The following is a 22,319-nucleotide window of genomic DNA, read 5'->3' as shown; positions in this document are numbered from 1 at the left end:
ACAAAGCTTGAAAATGTATGCGCTCAATTAAGGCAGCATAGACAAGCCATCAGAATTCGGCCTGAAACCCTGACTTTAACCAAAATGACTCAAGCATTCTCTTCACTTAGATTGTGCAAGCTGGCCCGGCCCTCCCTTTGTTCTGAGTCATTTCACTTGGCTAAACAAGACACTCGTCATTCAGCAGCTGGAGTTGTTTTGAATCCATCAGGGCTTAGAGATAATGGAGTATTATTTACCATTGAGCTGAGCCCATGCCTTGAGAGAAGGCATGTGTTCGTGCTGATGTGGGCCAGGCATATGTGTAGGGGGAATATATTTGGGGGAAGGGAAGAGGAGAAGAGATGGAGGGCAAACAGCACTACACTTTGCATTGCTGGGATGTTTAGCAGGTACTGACCAGACTATTGTTTTTCCCCTTTCAAATTCTATCCCATGTTATTAGCAGAAAAGCCTATTACTTGGTGATAAAAGTTTGGATCATCTCTATGCACCCTTTCAGAATGTGCCCTTCCCAAACTAAACAAAGTTCATTAGTCCAGAGAATTACAGACCTTTCAAATCTCATTCTTATGGATGACTGACAAAAATAACAGAATTTTATCAAGTTGGAAAGGACTTTAGAGGTAACTTAGCCTAACCGCTGAACTCCCAAGAGAATCCTTTCTATTCTGATAGGTCATTTGTCTCTATACCAGATCCCTGGGCTGCCTATTAAATTAGAAAACCACAAATTAACATCATCTATGTTTTAATTGTTTATTTTTGTTGACCATTTTTCAATTATATTTTAATCTGGTTTGGCCAGATTTGGGAGTTTGGGGCATTGTATCATATCAGTCTGACATTTCTGGTCTGAATTCTTCCAGTGACAAGATGCTCATTTTATTGCTGGACCGTTAGAAAACTCTTTACATTGACTCCAAATCTATCTCTTTGTAACTTGAGCCCTTTGGTGCTAGACAGAACGTTTACTTTCCCTTCCAAAAAATCCCCTCAAATATTCCCTCATAGTCTTCTGTTCTTCAAAAATGAACATCCTTAGTTCCTCTACCTGCTCATCTTCACGTGGTTTTCAGACCCCTCATGTTCCTGTTTTCCTCTTGATACATTTATCTGTCTATCAGTCAATCAACAAGTATTTATTAAGTGTCTGCTATGTAGCAGGTGCTGGGCCAGATCCTAAGGCTACATAGAAAAAAAATTGCCACAATAGGTTCCTGTCCTCAAGGAGCTTACTTTGTGTTGAATATATGTATACACACACATACATACATATATATATGTATATGTATATGTATAAACACATGTAAAAGAACTGTTCTTTGATTTACAGCACATCAAACCATGTATGAATGGGCTATGGGATTACTCAGGTTTTCTAGCATACCTTATCAGAGATCAGGTCCCTCTTTGCATCTTAATTAAATTTTCACTTCTTCCTACTGTCATGAGGAAGTTAAGAGTGTGGTCATTACACACACACAAACATGCGCGTGTGTGTGCGTGCGCCAAACAATCCCAAATGTTAATGTTATGTTAGTGTTTATGTTCCCAATTGCTCATAAGTCATCTTAATTAGCTTCGCTGTCATAATGGAGGAGAAAAGAGAACCAGGAGGGCCCCAGGGCTTTGTGCTGGTCAAACTACCCATGATTTGACCTAGTGTAGTGGGCCGCATAGACCAGAAGACTGACCCAGAGACTCTACACCTGCAGACGTCACCTAAGAGTCAACTAGCATAGAGGTACTTGTTGATCAAGGGCACTATATATGTGAGCAAAGGGCAATTTGCGAGCGTGACTATGGGTGGTTATTTCTAGGAGAGGATCGACAACCCTAGCCTTCTTTGGATACTCTTTTCTCTCTTTGTTTTCCTTACACCTTCGCTGGATCATCATCCACGTCCAACCCCCAGCTATGTGTGTACTGAGGCAAGGCTGTCCTCTTCTCTCTCCATGCATTCTCTTGGCAGCCTCATCGACCTCCATGGGTTCAAAGATCATCTCTACTCAGATAATTTCCAGCTCCCTTACCTGAGCTCCAATCCCATATCACAAAGTGCCTCTCAGAAATTTCTAAATGAATGCCTGTAGGCATCTCTAACTTGACGTGTCCAAAAAGCACTCCTTTTCCAAACTTGCCTATTACTGTTAAAGGCACTGTCATCATTCCTGATCTCAGACTCATCTCTTCTCTATCCATCCACTCTTTCTCACCACCCATATCTAACCATTTGCTAAGTGTTATCATTTCTATCACAATATTTCCCCCATCTGTCCCCATTTTCTCCACTGATACAGCCACCAATCTGTACTATCGCAATAGCTCTTTAATTAGTCTCACTTTCCCAAGTCACTCTCTACCACACTCTTCCCTACAGCCTCCAAATTCATCCTGAAGCACAGGTTTGACTATACCTCTATCCTATTCAAGAAATCCTAGTGTCTCCCTATTACCTCAAGAATCAAAGATGCAAGCGCCTATGTCATTTAAAGCCCTATACAATCTGGCTCCAATGTACTCTGTGCATTCTACATTCCACCTCTACTGGTTCTGCTGTCATGCTTGATAGTCCTTTTCCCAACTCCAAGCTTCTGCATTGGCTGTCTCTTCTGCCTTGGTGCAATCTCTTCTCTCACCTCTGCTTATCTGAATACCTAGCTATTTTAATGGCTCGATTCAAATGCCACATCCTCCATAATTCCTGGTTCCCCCTCCCCAGCCCCCCAGTTTTTAGCATCTTCCCTGAAATGGCTTTGGAATTATACTTTGCACATATTTTGCATTTAATTATGTGTACATGTTACCTACCCCAATGGAATATAAGCCCTTCAAAAGGCAAGGACAACTCCATGTTTTTCCCTGTATCTCTAGCCTCTAATACAGTGCCTGGTACAAAATCGACACTTAGATGTTTGTTGAATGAATGTGCTTGATGGTGGTGTTTGGGCCTGTGGTCTTGGTGATATTAGGATGAAGAACTTTAGCTTGGGGTACACTTGGTGCTGAGGGCTTTAGTGACCTCTGGAGGGGCATTATTGGCTTGTAGCTTCCTTAGGTCATTCTTATTCTTAGCAAAGCACATGCTCCTCAGAAACTTGGGGACAACTACATTGAGAAATTGACCCCTCTGGGCCCTGTGTTTCTTACTGCCTTTTATAGGATTGTAGGTGGTATGGTTGTTATGATGATGCCAGTTGTTCTGGGGACACCCTAGACCAGAGGGCCAGTGGGTGTGCCTTTTATTCCATTTTGTGCTGCCTCTCACCTGGCCACAGAGTTAAGCAACATTCATCTCCTTTTGTGTAACCAAAATAACTCTCTCCAACAACAAAGCACCCAGGATGGTAACAGCCGGCAAGTTGGGCCGGCAAGATTTCCCACAGATTGTGGGTGCCCTGCACTAATGAAGATCCCACTCTCCAGGCTGTATCATTATTTCCATTCAACAGCTTTCTGGAAACTGCTCACTTGCCTGCCCTCAGGTGGTGACAACAGCCATTTAGGCTTCTGCAGACAAACAACCTGAAGTTACCTTTTCTACCACCAGATGGGGACACTGCATAGTATAAGTAAGGCCAAAAAAAAAGATGACTTTTCTAGTGTTCTTGGTAAGGATGTCAACATAGGCAAAAAGCAAAGTGGTCAAAAGAAGGCGCTGCCTACAGCTGGTTGTACATATACTAGAGATCCTATGAACAAAAGAAAAGAAACTTTATCAACTCTCACTTTTGAGAGATTAATTTGTCCCTCCAAACGTGACTCTTTAGTGTTTGCCACAGACAACTGATGACCAGGTCTTTCTCATGGCCAAAAGATCTGAACAACAGGTTTACTATACCATAGGCATGGATTGGCTTAGAACCAAGCATCATCTTTTGGGCTGTTTTGTTGTTGTTTAGTCATTTCAGCTGTGTCTGACTCTCCGTGACCCCATTTGGGATTTTCTCAGCAAAGATACTGGAGTGGTTTGACATTTCTTTCTTCAGCTCATTTTATGGATGAGGGAGGAACTGAGGCAAACAGGGTGAAGTGACTTGCCCAGGGTCACGCAGCTAGGAAGTGTCTGAGGCCATATTTGAATTCCAGAAGATGAGTCTTCCTGATTATGGGCCTGGCACTCTATCCACTGGGCCACATAGCTGCCCTTTATCTATTGTCCAGTCTCTTTGTCTGGGTCCCAGACTCCCATTGGTCCACTATATTGTCATAATTTTCCTGTTTTGACCATTACACACTTGCAGTGTTCCCGTTCCTTTGCCTGGTTTCTGGATTCTGCCACCTATCTGACCCCTTGCTGCTATTTGTGTCTACTGTCAATATATACTCCTAATTCATCCAACTGGCTTGGATTTACAGTAAGAATCTTGTTCTAAATTTTTTGCTGTTTACTATGTCGGGTTTCCCTAGGCCTAGTTACTAGCTTTCTTTCCTTTTATTAGAAGTGAATCTTATGAGGACAGAAGAATTACATTTTCATCCCCTGTCACTGACAGACTTCAAAGGCTAAAAAAGAAAAAAAAATGCTCTTGTAATGTTAAGCTTTTTGGAAGGGATCAAATGAATACCTACGCTCCCACTTTGTGGTAGAGTAGGGATAACCTTGGTGATAACAGTGGAACAAAAACTCAGGCAGGTCCAACCAAAAGAGAAAGGTGTTGAGTCCAGACCCAGAGATAACTTGTATGTTTGCTTTCTCAAACCCAGCCCTACTAAGTTTGGAGAGCGCCACCACCAGGAAGCTGATTACCAGATAACAGTTTTGATCACAGCAATATACAAAGACCCTCCACTAAGGCATAGTAGGGTCGTAACCAACATCACTGCACTGATGAAACTGCAGACCTTTTGAAATATTAGATCCAGAAAATAAGTGAGTGAGCCACCAAGACAAACTGTCAGTTAAGAAGATGAGCCCTAAGGATGAGAGGACAGGGGAGCATTGTTCTCGGTTCTGTCAAATATTAAATGCTAAGAGGTTGTTGTGCTTGAGAGTTGTTTATTAGGTTAATAATAATAATGATGATAATATAGTACATGTATATAGTGAATTAAGGCTGGATATGCAGGAATTTCTGTTTCTGAAGTGATACCTAAGTATCCTTTTTAAATCATCATGATCCTCATTTGGCTCCCTAATAGGATCCAGGAATTCCCTTCTGAGTCCAGGGCAATGTTCTAAAAACCTCCCACAATAGAAAGTAAATTCGATTTTTCTTGGCACAAGAGAAACCATTAACTTTAGGTAATCTTATATCTTCTGAAACATCCTGTACAAGCTCTCTGGCTTCAACTTAGAGAAATTCACCCCATTGTTCTTTTACAAGGCTTTAGAAAAAGCTCAGCTATCAGGCCAAAGTGCCCTCTCTGTTAGGGATATTGTTACATTAGATTTTGGTTCACACAGGAGAAAAAGACTCTGATTCTGAACATGTTGGGCCTACTGTGCTTCATACAGTGTTCTGTACACAGTAGGCAGTCAACCCATGCATTGTGATTGGCTGATGAGTATATGGAGATGCCAGTTCTTGTTAATAGCATAGTCAGTGGCTGAGATAATGAGCTAACATCTGCATGATCCTTGGCTGCAGAGGAGATAAAGGGTATGCTGTATAGCCCGGAGGGGCACTAGACAGCTGAAGGCTACGTGTGTGCCAGCTGGGTTAAGATACAAACTTTCTAAATTGCCTGCTTTTGGCTGACAGATGCTGCCATCTGTCCGATGTATGAGCCTGTAACTTGCAAAGTGGGCAGGAGAGACTTTTGGGGGATGCCAACTTTGAAGCAAGGAGCGAGCAGGAAAGAGAGCAAAGGGATTTAGTTTGTTTTAATTTACTGTTTAGTTTTCATGCCCTGTCTACCTTGGAATGGAATGGCATCTACAGGAGGTACCATATGCAACCCAAAGGCTCATCTGCTACACCAGCTCCTGCTGTTTGCCTTGTCCAATAGTGGTAGCTCCTGTTGTCCTCAGAGGGAGGGGCCATTCAGCACAACTGGTGCCACTGTGATTTACAAGAGCCTAACTCCAGCTTTTAGTAGTGTGCTTTTGGCTTTGTCAGTGGCATCACTTTCCCAACAGCACTATAAGGACAAATCCCCTGGCTTTATTAAACAGAAACCCAGTGAGAAAAGAGTCATCTTCTGGCCCAAGCCAAGGCAGAAGGCATCTAATCATGCCATAGTACTCTGGGGAAATGATCTTGAGAGCCCATTCCAGGGCGAGTTAATGTGCCTACCTGCTAGCTATTTATTTACTGTTTAAGGCCAATTTTCCCGTTTGTAACATAACTACAGTAAAGCTGGCCAGTTTACAATGGAGGAGCTGGATAATTATCCTAAAGCAGTGGTTTGGGGGTTCAGGAACTGGTTTATTCCAAATATCTCAATAACTATGTTTCAATATAATTAGTTTCCTTCACAATCCTGCAATATTTTGTTCATTTAAAAACATTATTCTGAAAATAGGCTTCACCAGACTGCTAAAGGAGTCCACAATGCAAAAAAGCTTAGGGCCTCCCCACTCCCCATTGTAAGGGCTTTTGGCACAGGGGAGAAAAGTCCTAGGGAAAGAAGAAGCATCATGTCTAGATTCAGACACCCAAGCATAAGTTTAAATTCAAATTAAGTGAAGGTTGTTGCCCATCCAGGGGAAGGATACAAAGTAGAAGCCAATGAAGATGCAATTTGGTAGCCGTTAATACTAGAAGTCTTGCTGAGTCTTAACTCAGTAGCTGGTGCTGTCTTTAGCTAGCTATGTTGGTCCCCTTCTTACTGAGGGTCTATTTGAAGTGTTTCCAGCATGGTAGAATGTATAAGAGTGTACAATCCATTAGTGAAGCCTTCAAGAAACCAGGGTGATTGCTGTGCCACAATGAGGTTTCAGAGCAGATCTTTGTGGAGAATCAAAGGTTTTAGAATATTAATAGATTTTAATTTGATTTTCGGTATTCTAAACGTGAGATCTTTGTCCAGTGATCAATGGGTATGCATGAAGCTGAATCATATCAGTTTAAACATTCTCACTATAAATTAAACCAGAAGAATGAAATCACAGCAAAATGGTACTCCTTGGCAATAAAATAAAAAGAGTTGGCTGAGAGGGTTTTGGTGAACTCTTGTAGGCATCAAGAAACAGTTATTGCATGGGATATTATGTATCATTATGTACAGCCCTACTGATGATAGACACTTAAAAGATAACCATGAAAAGAACCACAGCTTGCTCAACAACATCTACCGATGAGAAGGAAGTGAGAAACTCTTTGAAGAACTTGACGTAACCTTTTAATCAATATGTACTCTATGATTACTTAGTGAGTTCAAGGGCATAGAAAGGTCAGAGAAATACATGGGATAGCGTAGTTCAGGAAAAAAAAGGAACGAGGTGTGTAGAGGGGAGAGAAGCTGCATACCTCTGTACTAGGAATACGTTCTTTGAAAAAAGAATTGATATGCTCTAGATATGCATAGTACAACAAAGAACAAAAAAGAAGAAATTTCAACAGAAAGGAAAAGACTTGTTATCAATGTGGGAATTATCTCTGAGTCAGCTCTCCATGTACAGTCGACCATCAACCTGTCAGAGCTAAGATCAGAATTAGTTTTTAAAAAGAGAGTGGTAATGAGTAAAAGATATGGTTTTTAAAGAGAGAGTGGTAATGAGTAAAAGATATGGTGCACAATTGATAAAACTCAACCTTAAATTACTTAAGAAAGAAATTGAAAATAAAAAATTAGAAACTGACAACAGAAACAATACAGGCAATGGTTGGAATAATTTTACCCAGGAGTTTCACCAATGTATATTAATTGTCACAATGAGGTGACCAGAGGTGCTCAAAAAGTGCTTTAGTCAGCAAATGTCTGATAGACTTGCCAAATGGAAGAGAGATGGAAGCCAAATGCAACATTGGGTTAGAATATAAATTAGTTTATAAGATCTTACACACACACACACAAAAATATGGATACTTATGAGAAGTACTATTTCAAAACAGCAAGAAGCAGTGGAGGATAGGAATTCAAAGAAATCTTGGCAAGGTATCCAACTAAGTAAGGTTATCCGAAAGCATTCCAGAAAGAAAATGGAGAGACCACAAACAGAAGAAAAATGGAGATTTATAGAAAACCATTTCAACAAAATGTTTTTTTTTTCCAGTCCTGAAACCACTACACTTGAACATCACAGACCCAGCTATGTTGAGAAGTTGAACTGACACAGAGAATCAAGCCAGAAAAAGTAGCCAGATTGGACAAAGTATAGAGGAGACCCTTACTGAAGGCAAGACAATTATGTGGGTGCTGAAGGACCAACATACAAGATATCTGGAGGGGAAGATACCAACATCTTGGACTTTAGTAATACACAACAGGCAGCTAAAAGAACATTTATTTAGCTTGCAGAAGTAGAGAGAACTATTCACTAACTTAGATGCCCACTCTCCTTTCTATACAGAATCTTTGGAAATTGCTTCTATGTAAGCAGAGGGAATCCTCAATGAAGACACTAGTAGGGAATAAGCAAGACTTCTCGTGAGCAGTATTAAACAAAGGACCACATTAACGACGAACTGAAAGACATTAGGAATACAAGGTTCCACTGTGCTTCTTGTCTGATCATGGAAAAAACATTCAATTTTGGTAAAACACCACTTCATAGACTCTTTTACAACAAGGTGTCTCATCTGTGCATTAAAATCATTTAAGATTCCTTGGAAGATGATATAATAAAAGAAATAATCCTGTTCAACAATCCTTTTATAATAAATATTAGGGGAGGCATAAACCAAAGAGATATATGCTCTCCAAAGGTATGTGCCACTGTGCTGGAGATCAAGTGCAGAGTTCAAAGGTCACAAGGGGGTTCCTGATGAGGTCCTCCAGCTGTTGCTATTTGTGGGTGATATGTTGATTGCATCAAACCCCAGCCTCCTGGAAGAGATCTGTAACCACTCAAAGGAGTTTAACTTGTCCACCCACCATATGAAGTCCGTCCAATAGTCTGTATATCTGGGCACATCATACACAGGGACAATAAGTTGGGCCCACAGATGAAGAAGAGGAGAGTGGGCTGGATTTTTTGGGATGAGACTGCAAAGCTGCCTGACTGGACAGATTAGGGTGGTAGGTCAGAGGCTATCATCCTGCGAGTTCAGGTTTCATGTTGGGGTGATGTGAGATACTCATAAGTCATTGAATAGTCAACAAATGGAGGTATATTTAGTACTAATGTAGCAAGGATGTGCAAAAAAGATGCAGTAGCTGTTATGATGGGATTCTTCTCATCTCTATATGGAAGGTGATTTCAACAGGGCAAGTTCTCACTTAAGTGGTCTTTGAGTATACACCAAGTTTAAAGGGCCAGGACCCCATGTGGGTGGGACCTTCTTTGTCCCTAGGTGACCACATCGGCACAGCCAGAAGAGGTCACCCTGAAACCGTGTTAAGGGAGGCACAGTTTGAGGCTTGCCCCAGCCCCCCAAGCCAATCAAGTCCTTGCTTTGCTATTTTTTAGGAACTAACTTATGTTGTAGAAGGCAGTGCAGGACTCTGAGCCTATGACATACCTGTTTCCCAAGAAAATAAAGGCCTGTCTTTTTAATATTAACATTCTGTTGGTGTTTCATGGGAGCAAGACATGGAATATTAACTTATTCTGAAGACCTAATAATGAATATCACATGGCCATGGAGAGGTGCATGATGGATAGGAGAAAGCTGCAATATATAAGCAATAAGGAACTCCGAAGAAGCATAAAAATAAAGATGTCATCAAGGAATTGTAAGAAAAAAAAAGGTTGGTCCAGGGGTGGGGAGCATGGGGCCTTGAGGCCACATGTGGCCTTCTAGGTCCTCGGGTGCGGCCTTTTGACTGAGTCCAAGGTTTATAGAAAAGATCCTTTTATTAAGGGGATTTGTTCTGTGAAGTTTGGATTTAGTCAAATGGCTTCACTTGAGGACCTAGAGGGCCACATATGGCCTCTAGGCCACAGGTTCCCCAACCCTAGACTGGTTACTAGCAAGCATGAGGTACAGGAGGTAGATAACCAGAGTGATCCATCGATACTCTTGCAATGCCAGGAGAAATAAAGGAAGGCCTTTGGCATTTTGGGTGGACCTTTGGGTTTAACTTTTGGAAGGATATGAACAAGGATAGTACTGGACAGCAGGCAGGGATGAGTAGCAATTTGCACCGTGAAAGGGTTCTCCTAAATCAATGAGATTGCAGATCTACTGGAGGCTTTCCCAATTGCCATAGGAAGCTAAGGATCTGAAATTTCATATTAGAAACTAGGCATGGCCTGCTTTTACAGCATAGTCATATACCTCTATCCAAAGCATGAGCCCAGAGAAAAAATTCAGCTTTATTGTGCTGCAAAAAAAATTAGAATGAATTCAGAGAAATGTGAAAAAATCTGTAGAAACTGATATAACACCAGGAGAACAACATACTACACCACTGGGCAGAAAAACATCCTTAACAAGCATCTAAATGCAGATTAAATGTAATTACCAAACTTGTTCCCAGAGGATAGATGATGAAACGTGGTTTCCTCCTCCTTCTTATGGAGGTTGGAGAGCCACACGTGCAGAAGGTTGCATGTGTAGTCATATGCACATGGAGGGATTGTTTTATTGGTTGACTTTTACTTAATATTGGTGGGATTTTTTTTGGGGGGGGAGGATACAAAGGAGAGTTCTAGGATAGGTGTGGGAATATTAGGGAGTGACTGATGTAAAAAAAAAAAGGCATCCAATAAGTTTTTTAAAAACCTAATCACTTTGAAACTAATATAGTAATTACTTTTTTGTTTGACCACTGGACTAAGAATCATGTGACTGGTGTTCGTATCCATGCCTTCTCACCAATATACTATGTAACTTAAGCAGTTCTCTTTCTCCAGAAAAACAGGGAGAATAATCCTTTTCCCTTCCTACTCGCCAGGAATTTTGTGAAGGCAAGACACGTAAGGGTACCTCCTCAGGAATGCCCTAAATGTACCAAATCTGTGTGCATCACTGCCTTGTCCCTTATGTGGCTAAAACTCCTTTGTATGACACACATACACAACCAGCAATTCCATAATCTATGCTCTTTGGAGGATTAAAAGGAGGCACTTAACACCAGCTCAATACCTTGATGCAGGAACAGACCGAGATAGCCTCCAAATCATCCTTATTTGTTTATGACCTTGGAATGGAATACAGATCTTCAAAGACAATTCTGATCCTCAGTTCAAATTGCATCTACTCCTTTAAGGCCTTTCCCGGTCTCCCCAGATGCTAATGCCTTCTCTTTTCAGATTGCCTTCATATACTCTGTACATATCTTGTATATACCTAGATATTTATGTCTTTCCCATTCGAATGGAAATTCCTTGAGGGTAAGGATTGTGTTTTGCCTTTCTTTTCATCTACAGTGCTGGTACCATGGAGCAGCTAGGTGTTGAAGTGGATAGAGTGCCCAGCTTGGAGTCAGGAAATCCTGAGTTCAAATTTGACCTCAGACACTTAGTAGCTACGTTACCTTGGGCAAATCACTTATCTTTGCCTCAGTTTCCTCATCTGTAAAATGAATTGGAGAAGGAAATGGCAAACCACTCTAGTATCTTTGCCAAGAAAACCTCAAATGGGGTCACAGAGTCAGACACAACTGAAAAATGACGTAGCAACAACAGGAGTTGGCACCAAGTAAGCTCTTAATAAATGCTTTTTGAGGGACTGGCTGTATGTGCTGGGGCAAGTTACTTAATCTCTCAGTGATCTAGACAACCTTCTAACACTGTAAATATCAGGGAAGGTGCCATCTTGAATTAGCAGAAATTTCCTCAACTGGGAATTTGTTGTACCACTTAAATCACAAGAGCCAGTCAATATCCTCTCTCTAGTAGAGAGTAATAGATGCCCCCAGTAATACCTTTCTTAAAGGGCATATGGTATGTGAAGATGGAACAAAGATGTTTCAGCATCTGCATTGCTATTGAGGGGACCCAAGCAGCCCTCTTGAGTTAGTGATATGTGAAGACTCACCCAGCAGCTCCTTGATCTGGGACCTTTAAGAAGTCCAGGCTTTCCAGTTGCTGGGAAACTCGGTCAGAACTAGTCGATTGTTGCCGAGGTAAGGGTGGACGTGCCATAGATGTGTAAAGGCTTTTCTGACTGGACTTTGTGTTTCCAGGAGCCTGGGGATGGGGGACAAACTGGGAGGTTTTGATGACTCCATTTTGATGATATCCTAGAAAGAGAACAGAGGAAGAGAGAGAGGAGAAAATGCTGCTTATTTTTTCTGAAGTTCATTAGTGCAACCTGTCACTCTTTCTAGAAGTGTCTAAAGGACCTTCCATAACTTTCAAATGTTTACATCCAACCCCTAGTGGATGGACCCAGTTTTAAAGGCTTGATATGTCAGGTAGTTACCATCATCTTCTCAACAGCCCAATAAAAACAGTCAAACAAGATGGTGTTGGAAATTGGGTTAGGAGGGGGCCTGGGCAGACTCTAGACAATAACTGCAGCTGTTTGGTGTGTGTACTCATGTGGCCTAAAAGGAAAAAAAAATACGTGGGTGTTTCCTAAGAGGGCTGGCTAAAAACCTAGGCAGGCAAATGGGCCACTGTCTAGCCAGCAGGCCACACATTTTCTCCTGAGGGCCAGATTCCAAATTTTCTTTAGGGGTCACTTCTTTTTTCAAATGAGCTTGAGGCACACAGTGGCAAATATCCTTTGGTTACAAGTCTACTGGGACTGGGGGAACTATCTGATATGAATACAAGTTAGCTGTCAAGAAGATCAAATTTCAACCCTATGTGACTTCTATTCCTTGAACTTATGCCAGTCTCCTTTTCTTGGTCTCTTTCCCATACACAATAAGGGTCAGTGTTATTCTGCACTTGGGCCTCTCTGATGCCAGCTTCCTGCTCTGGGGTGAAGAAGAAACAAGGGGGCAGTCTTAGGCTGGGATTACGTGGGTCTCATCCCTTCTTAAACAAATTTATTTGCAAGCCAGGAGAAAAATACACTTTTGTGCTCACATGATGTTTAAGGAGATGTAGTCTTGGCTGAGTCATCCACTTACAATTGGAAAGTCACTTCTGTTTTCTCCTCTGTGAAAACTTGGTCAAAGGAAGGTAGGCTAGCTAGACAATGTCTCAGGTCCCTTCTAGCTTGAACAATATAGGAATCTCTGTACAGTTTCCTATTTTTCCGTATCTTAGAGAAAACTTTCTTTTCTAAATAGTGACAAGTCCCAATATCCAGGGGAACCTTTGCAAAGGGAGGTGGGAGCCAGATCTCTCCTAGTCAGGCTCAAAATTCAATAGTATATGTTGAAAACCTGTATGTGATGTGGAATGTCAGAGTAGGGGACTAAAACAGCTTGTCTATTTGCCCCAGAAAACTCTTTAAGAAAAGGCTATCTGAGATATCATCTCATATACCTGATGATATCATCTGAGATATCATCAGATAGATACCATCTATCTGAGATGATCTGAGTGAAGTTTTACCCTGAAGTAGAGGAACTGATAAGATGACCCTTTCGTTTCGTTTTGTTTGTGGAGGGGGGAAGGCAGAGCAATTGGGGTTAAGTGACTTGCCCAAGGTCACACAGCTAGTAAGTGTGTCAAGTGCCTGAGGCCAGATTTGAACTAAGGTTGTCCTGACTCCAGGGCCGGTGCTCTACTCAGTGCGCCACCTAGCTGCCCCCTAAGATGACCTTTTAGCCTTAGAAATGCAAAACCTTCAAACTTGGAAAAGTCCTTGTACATTTTAAAATAAGTTTGTTTTTGTAAATTAAAAAATAAAAATTTTACTGAATTGTTATTTTGGGAGAGGGAGGTTTAAGCCATCTATATTTCTCAATATATTGTTCCCTTTGCCCTGCTATAGAGCTATAACTTGTAATGAAGAAAAGGTAGGGGGCCAAGGAATGCTTATCAAACATTGATACATCAAAAAAGACTAACATCATGTGGAGAGTCCCACATCCACATTCTCCCACTTCTGCAAATAAGGTGGGGGTAGGGTGGGAGAAGGTGCCTTCTCATATTTCCTCTTCAGGGGCAAGCTTGGTCATTATAATTTCACAGTATTCAGTTTCAATTGTAAAATAAAGTTTCAATGATTAATGGGAATGATGGGAAAAGGCCTAGAAAAATAGTAGATTCCTTTCAAATATTAGTTAGATTTGTTAAGGAAAAGAGTTTCATTTTATTTTGGATTGTAGTATACTAATTTTTATTTTATAAGAAAAGCAAAAACACTTGGACCTGCGGCCTTGAGGCCACATGTGGCCTCCTAGATCCTTAAGTGCAGCCTTTTGACTGAATCCAAATTTTAAAGAACAAAAGTAAAATTTGGATTCAGTAAAAAGGCCACACACAAGCATCTAGAAAGCCACGTGTGGCCTCAAGGCTGCAGGTTCCCCACCCCTGGAATAGATGAAAGCCAGGTCAACTTTTCATTATGATAAAGGAAGCATCCTATGCCTTAGTAGTTGGGCAGAAAAATGGATGTCATGAATGAGGAATTCCTTCCATTATAATTGATGGAAGGATGTTTTCCTCCAGTTAGGTAATGAAATGCAAATGGTTACCTCAGCTCTAGAGTTCAAATGTTAGCCCAGCGGTCAGTGAAACAATAACCCTCATGATCCTGGGTACTGTGTTCCCAAGTAGAAATACTCGTCCCCTATGTTCCAAATGGAGTCCCTGACAGACTCAGTAAACATTTTGATGATTTCATTCACTAACAGACTTTACAGATACAGGTAAGTTCACATTTTTGGGGATTAACTCAAAAAAACAATGTTTAAATAGAAGAAACAGGTCTGCTTACCTGGAGGTGGAGGTGCAGCTCTCATGGGATAGTTCGGATTCTGAGGCCTATTGGAATAACTTCTATTTTGGGTAACACTCCTTCTGGTGGGGCCTAAAAATCAACATAAGATACCGCATGATGTCACCTAACAGGGGGTGGAGGTAGTGGGATATTGCCCCTGGGGAAGCCTGTTTCATTTGATTTCCGGAAAGACACATCTGGAAGAATTTGAGACCAAAATCCCAAATGGGTTTGTGGAAGGCAAAAGAAGGATGTGTTAGTAGCACTGCATTGGTAAATACAAGGGCTATGGAATCTTAGCTCTGCTACTTAGGAAGATGTGATCTTCAAGAAGTCCTTTAACCTCCTTGAGCCTAAGTCACATCTTTTGTAAAATGGGGAGATTGGACAACATGGGCCTCCACAGAGGTCCCTCCCAGCTTGAAATCTACGATACTGTAATTAATTCTGCAAAGCTGGGGATGGTGGCATCAACAGCTTGGAGGTGTATGGGAAAGTGAATGGAGGCATACTCCTCTAATTACTACTCACTGGCAGATGGTTCATTTGTCTTGCCCTCATTCATAAGACAGCACTGCACTTTGCCTCTGTTTGAACTGAATTGTTGCAGTGCAAAAAAGGTGTATGCAATTTAGAATGTAAAAGAGAAACTTCTGGTCCCAAACTAAAACTACAGAATAGCTACATGTAAGTTTTGGGAATTCTAGTCTTCTCTTTCATCGTTTAACTGGCTGTAGCATTAGACAATAGAAGGTAAGATTGAAATGTAAACAGAATCCCTCCCAGCAAACCTGAAGCCCAAAATGATTGAAGCCTCTTTGTGGAGGCTGTCAAAAGAGACAGCTAGAAGACCCTCAGAGGCTTGCACTCCCCTATCCTCATGTAATATGGCAGCTGAGAACAATAAAATTCACTTGTATGACCATCAGAAAGCATTCCTGCACATCTGCTCACTGATGGAGCTTTTTGGTGATGGTCTAAGTGACTGGCAGGCATCCCTCCTCTTCTCAAGCAACAAATTTTAAATTTTTCTTTCAACAAATTTTAAAATGTATTTTGGGAGAGACTTTAATAATTTTTGGGGGGGATATTCTGGAGTTGACAAACTTCAGAGAACATGCACATTTATATATGCATATATATATATACACATATATGTATATATATATAGGATTGCATATGAAGTCACAAATCTCTAATACATACCACTTGCTTTTAAAAAATACATACACATATATATGTACATACATATATATTTGCAACATGGATAACGTGGAAATATGTTTTGCATGACTTCATATGTATAATGTATATTGTATTTCTTGCCTTCTCAATGTGGCTGGGGGGAGAGGGGTGGAATTGAAAAGAATCCTGAACAGAAAACAAAAAAAAATTAATAAAAAGTATATAATTTCCAACAAATTAGTTTCAAAGTTGTCTTGCTTGTTTGTCTCCCATTGAAGGTCCTTCTCTTATGTTGCATTTTTAAAAAAGCACCTTACTGCCTGAAGACAGATGACATCAACAGAAAAAATTATGTACAATTTTTCTGGGAACCTGGGCTAGGCATTGTGGGAAAGAGCTAACCTGTGCCCTTTTTGAAATGAGCTCACATTATTTTTGTGGAGATGAGATTTAACCTCTGGGAAACAATGAGAGGATAAAATACAAGACAATGATATACTAAACAAAACATTATTAAATGTTGATCAGTAGGATTCGACTACGAAGAAATGACTAGGGAAGTCAGGTTGGGGCTACAGTTCAAGTGAAACCAAAGTAAGGCAGTGGGTATGAGTGCCATATCTGGGGGTGTAGGAGAGAGGAGAGCAGCCTGGCTAGAGCAGAGGGTAAGCTTGGAAGAGCTTCAGGAAATAAAATGGCCATTTAATTACAGCAGAGAGGGTGGTAGGTTGGTGAGAGGAGGACTTTGAGATTTAAACCACCATGACTGTGTCTGATTTTAATCCCACTTGAAATGGGATCATTCCAGTTTGAAGTAGAATGTTATAATAACAGCACAACTCACGGGGTTAAATTCTGATTCTTGACACTGGACAAGTAACAAATTCTCTGAGCCTCAGTTTTCCCATATAGTAACATGGAGATGATAAAACACACTTCAAATAGTGTTAGTGAGCCTCACATTAAATATGCACATTTTGGAAAATCCACCCAGATAATGTACAACATGGAAATCCTGAGTAAGAAGCTGGTTTCATTGGGCCCCTCTTGGCTCTATATTATAGACATCAGTAGTGGAAGAATGGTGTTAGAGAATGAGCAGGGAGAGAGAAGGAAACCATCTCTCTGTCTCCATGCTCGGCTAGCGGGGAGGGAAGCCACACTTACGGGAATTCTTGGGTAGCCCTGGTCCGATGCTGACCTGCAGCACTTTGTTACTGGGCTTGAGAATGGCGAGGTCCCCGTAGCCCTGGTGGAACTGCACTTGGCGGGAGCCCCCTGCACTCCATGGCCCCCAGTTCTCCTTTTTCAACTTCAGCTCAAGCCTGTGACAAGTACATTTATAAAGGCAGGGTAAGTGATTGAGAAGAGAAACTGTGTAGCATCAATGAGAGAAGGAGAGAGAGAGAGAGAAAGCTAACCTCAGCACCAGGAAGACCTGCCTTCAAGTCCGGCATCAGAAACATACTAGAAATGGGACCTTGGGCAAGTTGCTTAACATCTAAATGTACCAGTCAACTCTCAGACTATATATTACAGAACACTGACCAGTCTCCATTGGGAAGAGAGTGTTTTCTTACTAGAAGTTTCACACACCAATGAAATGACAGGTGACACCAAGAAGATGAGCAGCCAATAGTCAGTGATGGAGTCTTGTTACTGGGAAGCCCTGTCTGTCCTCACTAAGAAGGCGAGCTGAGGTAGTAAAGTTGGCAAGGAAGGCAGGGGTGTGGCCTGGCATTCCTGAAGGCTTGGCCAGCACTAACTCAGTGCCAAAGACAGAGGTATTCTAGCCTTGGCCTTTTTGATTCTGGTTTCTGCCAGAGTGAAAAACAAATAGGGCAAAGGAAAAGGTGCCAACATGATCCTGTCCTGAGATATTCAAGTGAAAATAATTCAGCTGGCTCTGGCACTGGCTTGGTGGTACTAGCTAATGAATGCGAGGCCTTGTATGCTGCAGACACATTGTGCGATGTGCATGGGCCCTTTCCTCTGGACAGCTTCCCTCCTGTGCCTATCACTAGAAATGGTGCCTATACATTGGTTCAGGACTTGGGTCCTTCCCAGGCCTCAGTCAGGTATCTTCCTTGTTCCCAGTGAGTGTCAGCCATGAAGAGCTGGCGGGGGATACAACAAACATATTCAAGTGCAAAAGAAAGCGAAAGGACAACGTGCTTAGAGCTGGGAAGGACTTTAGAGGCCTTCAAGCCCAAACTCTCATTTTACAAATGAGGAAATTGAAGCTGAGTATAAGTGACTTGCCGGGTTGGTGTAGCTACGAAGTATTCTTGAATCCAGGCCTAGCACTCTATCTGCCATGCCATTGGAGCTAGAGCCCAATTTATTAGAAATTTCCACATTCTATACAAGCTGAGGATCAGATTTGGCCCCCTCAAACCACCTTGGATGCTCCAGGAATGCACGTCACTTTAATTTAGCAAGCATTTGTGAAGCACCTACTATGGCTAAGATGGGGCAGCGAGGTGGTACAGGGATCTATCTAGAGCCCCAGGCCTGGAGTCAGGAAGATGAGTTCAAATCCAGCCTCAGACACGTAATAACTGTATGACCCTGGGCAAGTCACTTCACCTAGATTGCTTAAAAAAAAAAAAAGGCTGTAAGTGGCAGAGATGATCCTGACCTCAACTGGTAAAGGGAGTTTCTTTATCTGGGAATATCAGGGCAATCAAAAGTCTGGACTCTCTTTCCTATGGATAAAGTTACCACAGTAGGGGCTGAGGATACAAAGACATTGACTGAAGCAGGCTTTAGGTCCACCATGCCATGTATAAGCCAAGTGGGTTGGTCACCCTTTTTTCCATCTGTTATTGATATGAAAAAGAACCTGCTCTCAAGAAGCTTAGACTCTAACAGGGACAAGGTCGAATACGATAATAGTTAGAACACGAGGGAGCATCAGATGAATGCAAAGGAGAAGTCCTGGCACATGATGAGAAGTCATGCTTATCTGGTGGGAAAGGGGTTATGGAAGCTTCCATGGAGGGAGGATGGAGGGAGTGGCCATTGAGTTGGGCCTTCAAGGGCCTTCCTCCCTTCCTCCCTTCCTTGTGGGAATGAGTCCACCCCAAACAGGGGAGATGGGGGAGAGGCAGAGAGATGGAAGAGGACAGTATGAAAATGGGACTGGCCAGTCCACCAATCATCAAGGATTTATTAAATACCTGTTGTGCCAGGCACTGTGCTGGGGATGCAAAGATGAAAAAAAATGTTCCTTGCTCTCAAGACATGTTATGTCCTATCAGGGGAAACGGCCTATGCACAGAGAAGCAAATACAAAGTAAATGGGGCAGGAGGTTGGCACTAACAGCTGGGAGGATTTGGAAAGGCCTGCTACACTAAGTAGGTGGCACGGTAGTTGAGGTTTTTTTTTTTTTGGTGAGACAGTCAGGGTTAAGTGACTTGCCCAGGGTCACATAGCTAGTAAGTGACACGTATCTGAGGCTGGATTTGAACTCAAGTCCTTCTGACTCCAGGGCTGGTACTCTATCCACTGGGCCACCTAGCTGCCCCAGGAGTTGAGTTTTTAAGAAAGTCTGCAATTCTAACAATAGAAGTTAAGAGGGCGGTCATTCTGGACATGGGGCATACCTTGTGCAAAAGCAAAGGCTGGGGAGATGGCACTTTGGCATGGAGACTAATTTGATTAAACCATAGAGTATATGGAAGGAGTAACGTACAATCAGCGTGGGAAGATGGGCCATGAAAGCCAACTGTATGTAGTTTATTCCAGAAGCAGTAGGGAGCCATTGAAGCTTCTGAGTAGAAGAGTTACAGCATTCAACCTGTTGGCTTTAGGAATATCACTTGGTCAGCCACATAAATTGGATTAGGGAGGGCAAGGACATGGGGCAGGGAGACCAATTAGGAAGGAAGGAATAGTAATAACACCTGAAAGAGGTGATGAACCAAGCTAGAGGCCCTAACAGCTGGGCGAATATTATGAAGAAGCTGGAAGCAAAAGAGGGCGTGGGAGTAGCACGGATAGGAATTGACAAATGATTGGCTATAGGAGGTGAGAGAGAGAGAGTGAAAGGGTGAGGATGACTGCCAGGTTGTGAATCTGGTTGATGGGGGAGGATGGTTTGTTGTACTCCAGACAGAGATAGGAAATTACAAAAGAGGAGTAGCTTTTGGGGGAAATAGAGTTTTGATCCTGTTGAGATTGAGATTCTTATGGAACATCCAGTTTGAAATGTCTATAAGGCAGTTGGTGATAAGGCACTAGGGATTAGGCCTAGTTATAGAGACCTGGGAATCATCTGCATAGAGGTGGTAATTAAAGTCATGAGACCTGATCAGATCACTGAGGAAGATGGTAGGAAGGGAAGAGAACCCAGGGCTTCAGTTCTGGTGTACAACGGCAGTTAGGGGACAGGAAATGGATGATGATCCAACAAAAGAGACTAAGAGCCTCCACATTTGGTAGTACATGACAAGGTATAATATGGGACTGGGCTGGCCAGGAATGGTGAAGTAAGATTGTAAAGGGCCATGAATACTAGAGGAGAAAAGGCAATGGGCAGCCATTGAAGATGCCTGAGGAGAGGAGTGATAAGACCATGGTGGCAGCACATAAGAGACTGGAAAGGTGATGAATTGGAGGCAGGAAAACCTAACCAAGAGCCTAACATGAGGATAGTCCACTGAGCAAACATGGGGGTGGTGAGGAGAGGTTGTAATTGAGAGATATTGTAGAGGTAGATGCTGATTGCATGGGTACAGTGAAAGAAAGAAGGGTAACTCCCAGGTTTGGAGCCTGGGATGACAGAAAAATAGTACCATTAAGAAAAACAGACATTTTAGGGGGCTGCCACGAAAATCCCATTAGTTCCCACTTCCCTTTGCTTTCCTTTCTCCAAAAAAAAGTTAAATAATTTACTTGTCTTGGTCATTACTGCCGTATAAATGAACTCCCCAAGTGCTGAGTACCCCAAAGGTTCAGTTGCCATTTGATTGGCTCCCAAAGGAAGCAAAGGAAAGGAACGGGATAAGAATAGGAATCAGGGAAGTTGTCTTGCTTTCCCTGCCTCCACTGAGGGATGGCGTGGAGACAGAAACATCCTTAGTTCCATTCCGAAAGCCTTGCTTTCCAGGCCCCACTACTTACGTATTACTGAATTTCAGAGGTAGTTGCTTCTGGGTTTTCTCCTCATAACGTTTTGCTAAGAGGCTTAGGAATTCTGTCTTGAAGACTGATTCAAGCAAACTGTCATATTCTTGTTCATGGAGGATAAATATGTCATCTTGTAGTGTGCTGCAAAGAAAGGAGACAGAGTGTTAGGGGAGGGATTTGCACTTCTGGCCAGGCCCCCTGTTATAGGATCTCAGATCTCAAAGTGGATGGCACTTCACTACTGTCATGTTGTACAACCCTCTCATTTTACAGATGACGAAACTGAGACCCAGGGAATTGGAATGACTTGGCCAAAATTACACAGGTGGTAAGCAGTGAGGTCTTTGACTCCATATTAAATCAATCCACAAGCATTTATTAAGCAGTTGCACTACTAAGTGCTAGGCGCCGAGAGTACAATGACACAAGTCAAACAGTCCCTCACCTTAAGAAGTTTACATTTGACCAGGGGAGATAATAGCTACACACACATAAAGATGTGCAAAATGGTTCTTCAGCCATTCTTTATCCACTCTCAGGTTCCATGAGATTTGGCATCTTTAATTAGCAATTTTTATGCTGCCCATGCACAAAACCTGCTTTCGTGATTTATGATAATGCCAAACAATCCCTCCCTCTTTATGATACTTGTAAAATTGGCCTTTTAAAACAAGTAGGCAGTATTGTGTCAAGGAGGGAGCCCTGGTCAAGTGACCCTATTTTTAGGATGCTGCTACTGAATAACCACGTGACTTGGGCAAATAGCCACAACTCCCATGGGTCTCAGTTTCCCAAATGTAAAGCAAGGAACATATAATCCCTAAGGTCCTTGCCAGCACAAGAATTCTATGTTGCAATCTGAACTTCATTTCATGTGCTGTGTCCTTAGGATCAATAAAATCAGAAACAAAAGTTCAAGAAAAATAGTGTTCCTGAAAGAGCCTTGTTAAAATGTTTTGTTTGACGAATGACTGTAAAACCAACAAGGAAAATTCAGATTGTCCTGGCCCTATGACATAGCACTTCACTAAAACATGCATCCATAGACATCTAATCGTGAAAGTAACAGCAGGGTTAGAATCATACGTAGTGAAATAATTATCCCCAATATCACAAAATGCCACAATAAAACAAAATTTTTGATCACTGTTATGACA

The 22,319-nt window shown here is 42.0% G+C and overlaps 1 protein-coding gene across 1 annotated transcript in view; it reads right to left on the bottom strand.

Annotated features, from left to right (window-relative positions):
* MYO1E (myosin IE) overlaps window positions 1–22,319 on the bottom strand; it is a 232,909-nt gene that overhangs the window by 8,025 nt on the left and 202,565 nt on the right. Inside the window, exons 23-26 of the mRNA XM_036735924.1 lie at window positions 21,157–21,303; window positions 17,196–17,353; window positions 14,841–14,933; window positions 12,036–12,240 (exon numbers count right to left, since the gene is read on the bottom strand). Coding sequence (XP_036591819.1) covers window positions 12,036–12,240; window positions 14,841–14,933; window positions 17,196–17,353; window positions 21,157–21,303 — 603 coding nt within the window. The remainder of the gene's footprint in view (window positions 1–12,035; window positions 12,241–14,840; window positions 14,934–17,195; window positions 17,354–21,156; window positions 21,304–22,319) is intronic.

The sequence above is a fragment of the Trichosurus vulpecula genome, chromosome 8, assembly GCF_011100635.1.
Source record: "Trichosurus vulpecula isolate mTriVul1 chromosome 8, mTriVul1.pri, whole genome shotgun sequence".
NCBI lineage: Eukaryota > Metazoa > Chordata > Mammalia > Diprotodontia > Phalangeridae > Trichosurus > Trichosurus vulpecula.
This window is presented reverse-complemented; position numbering and strand designations above follow the sequence as displayed.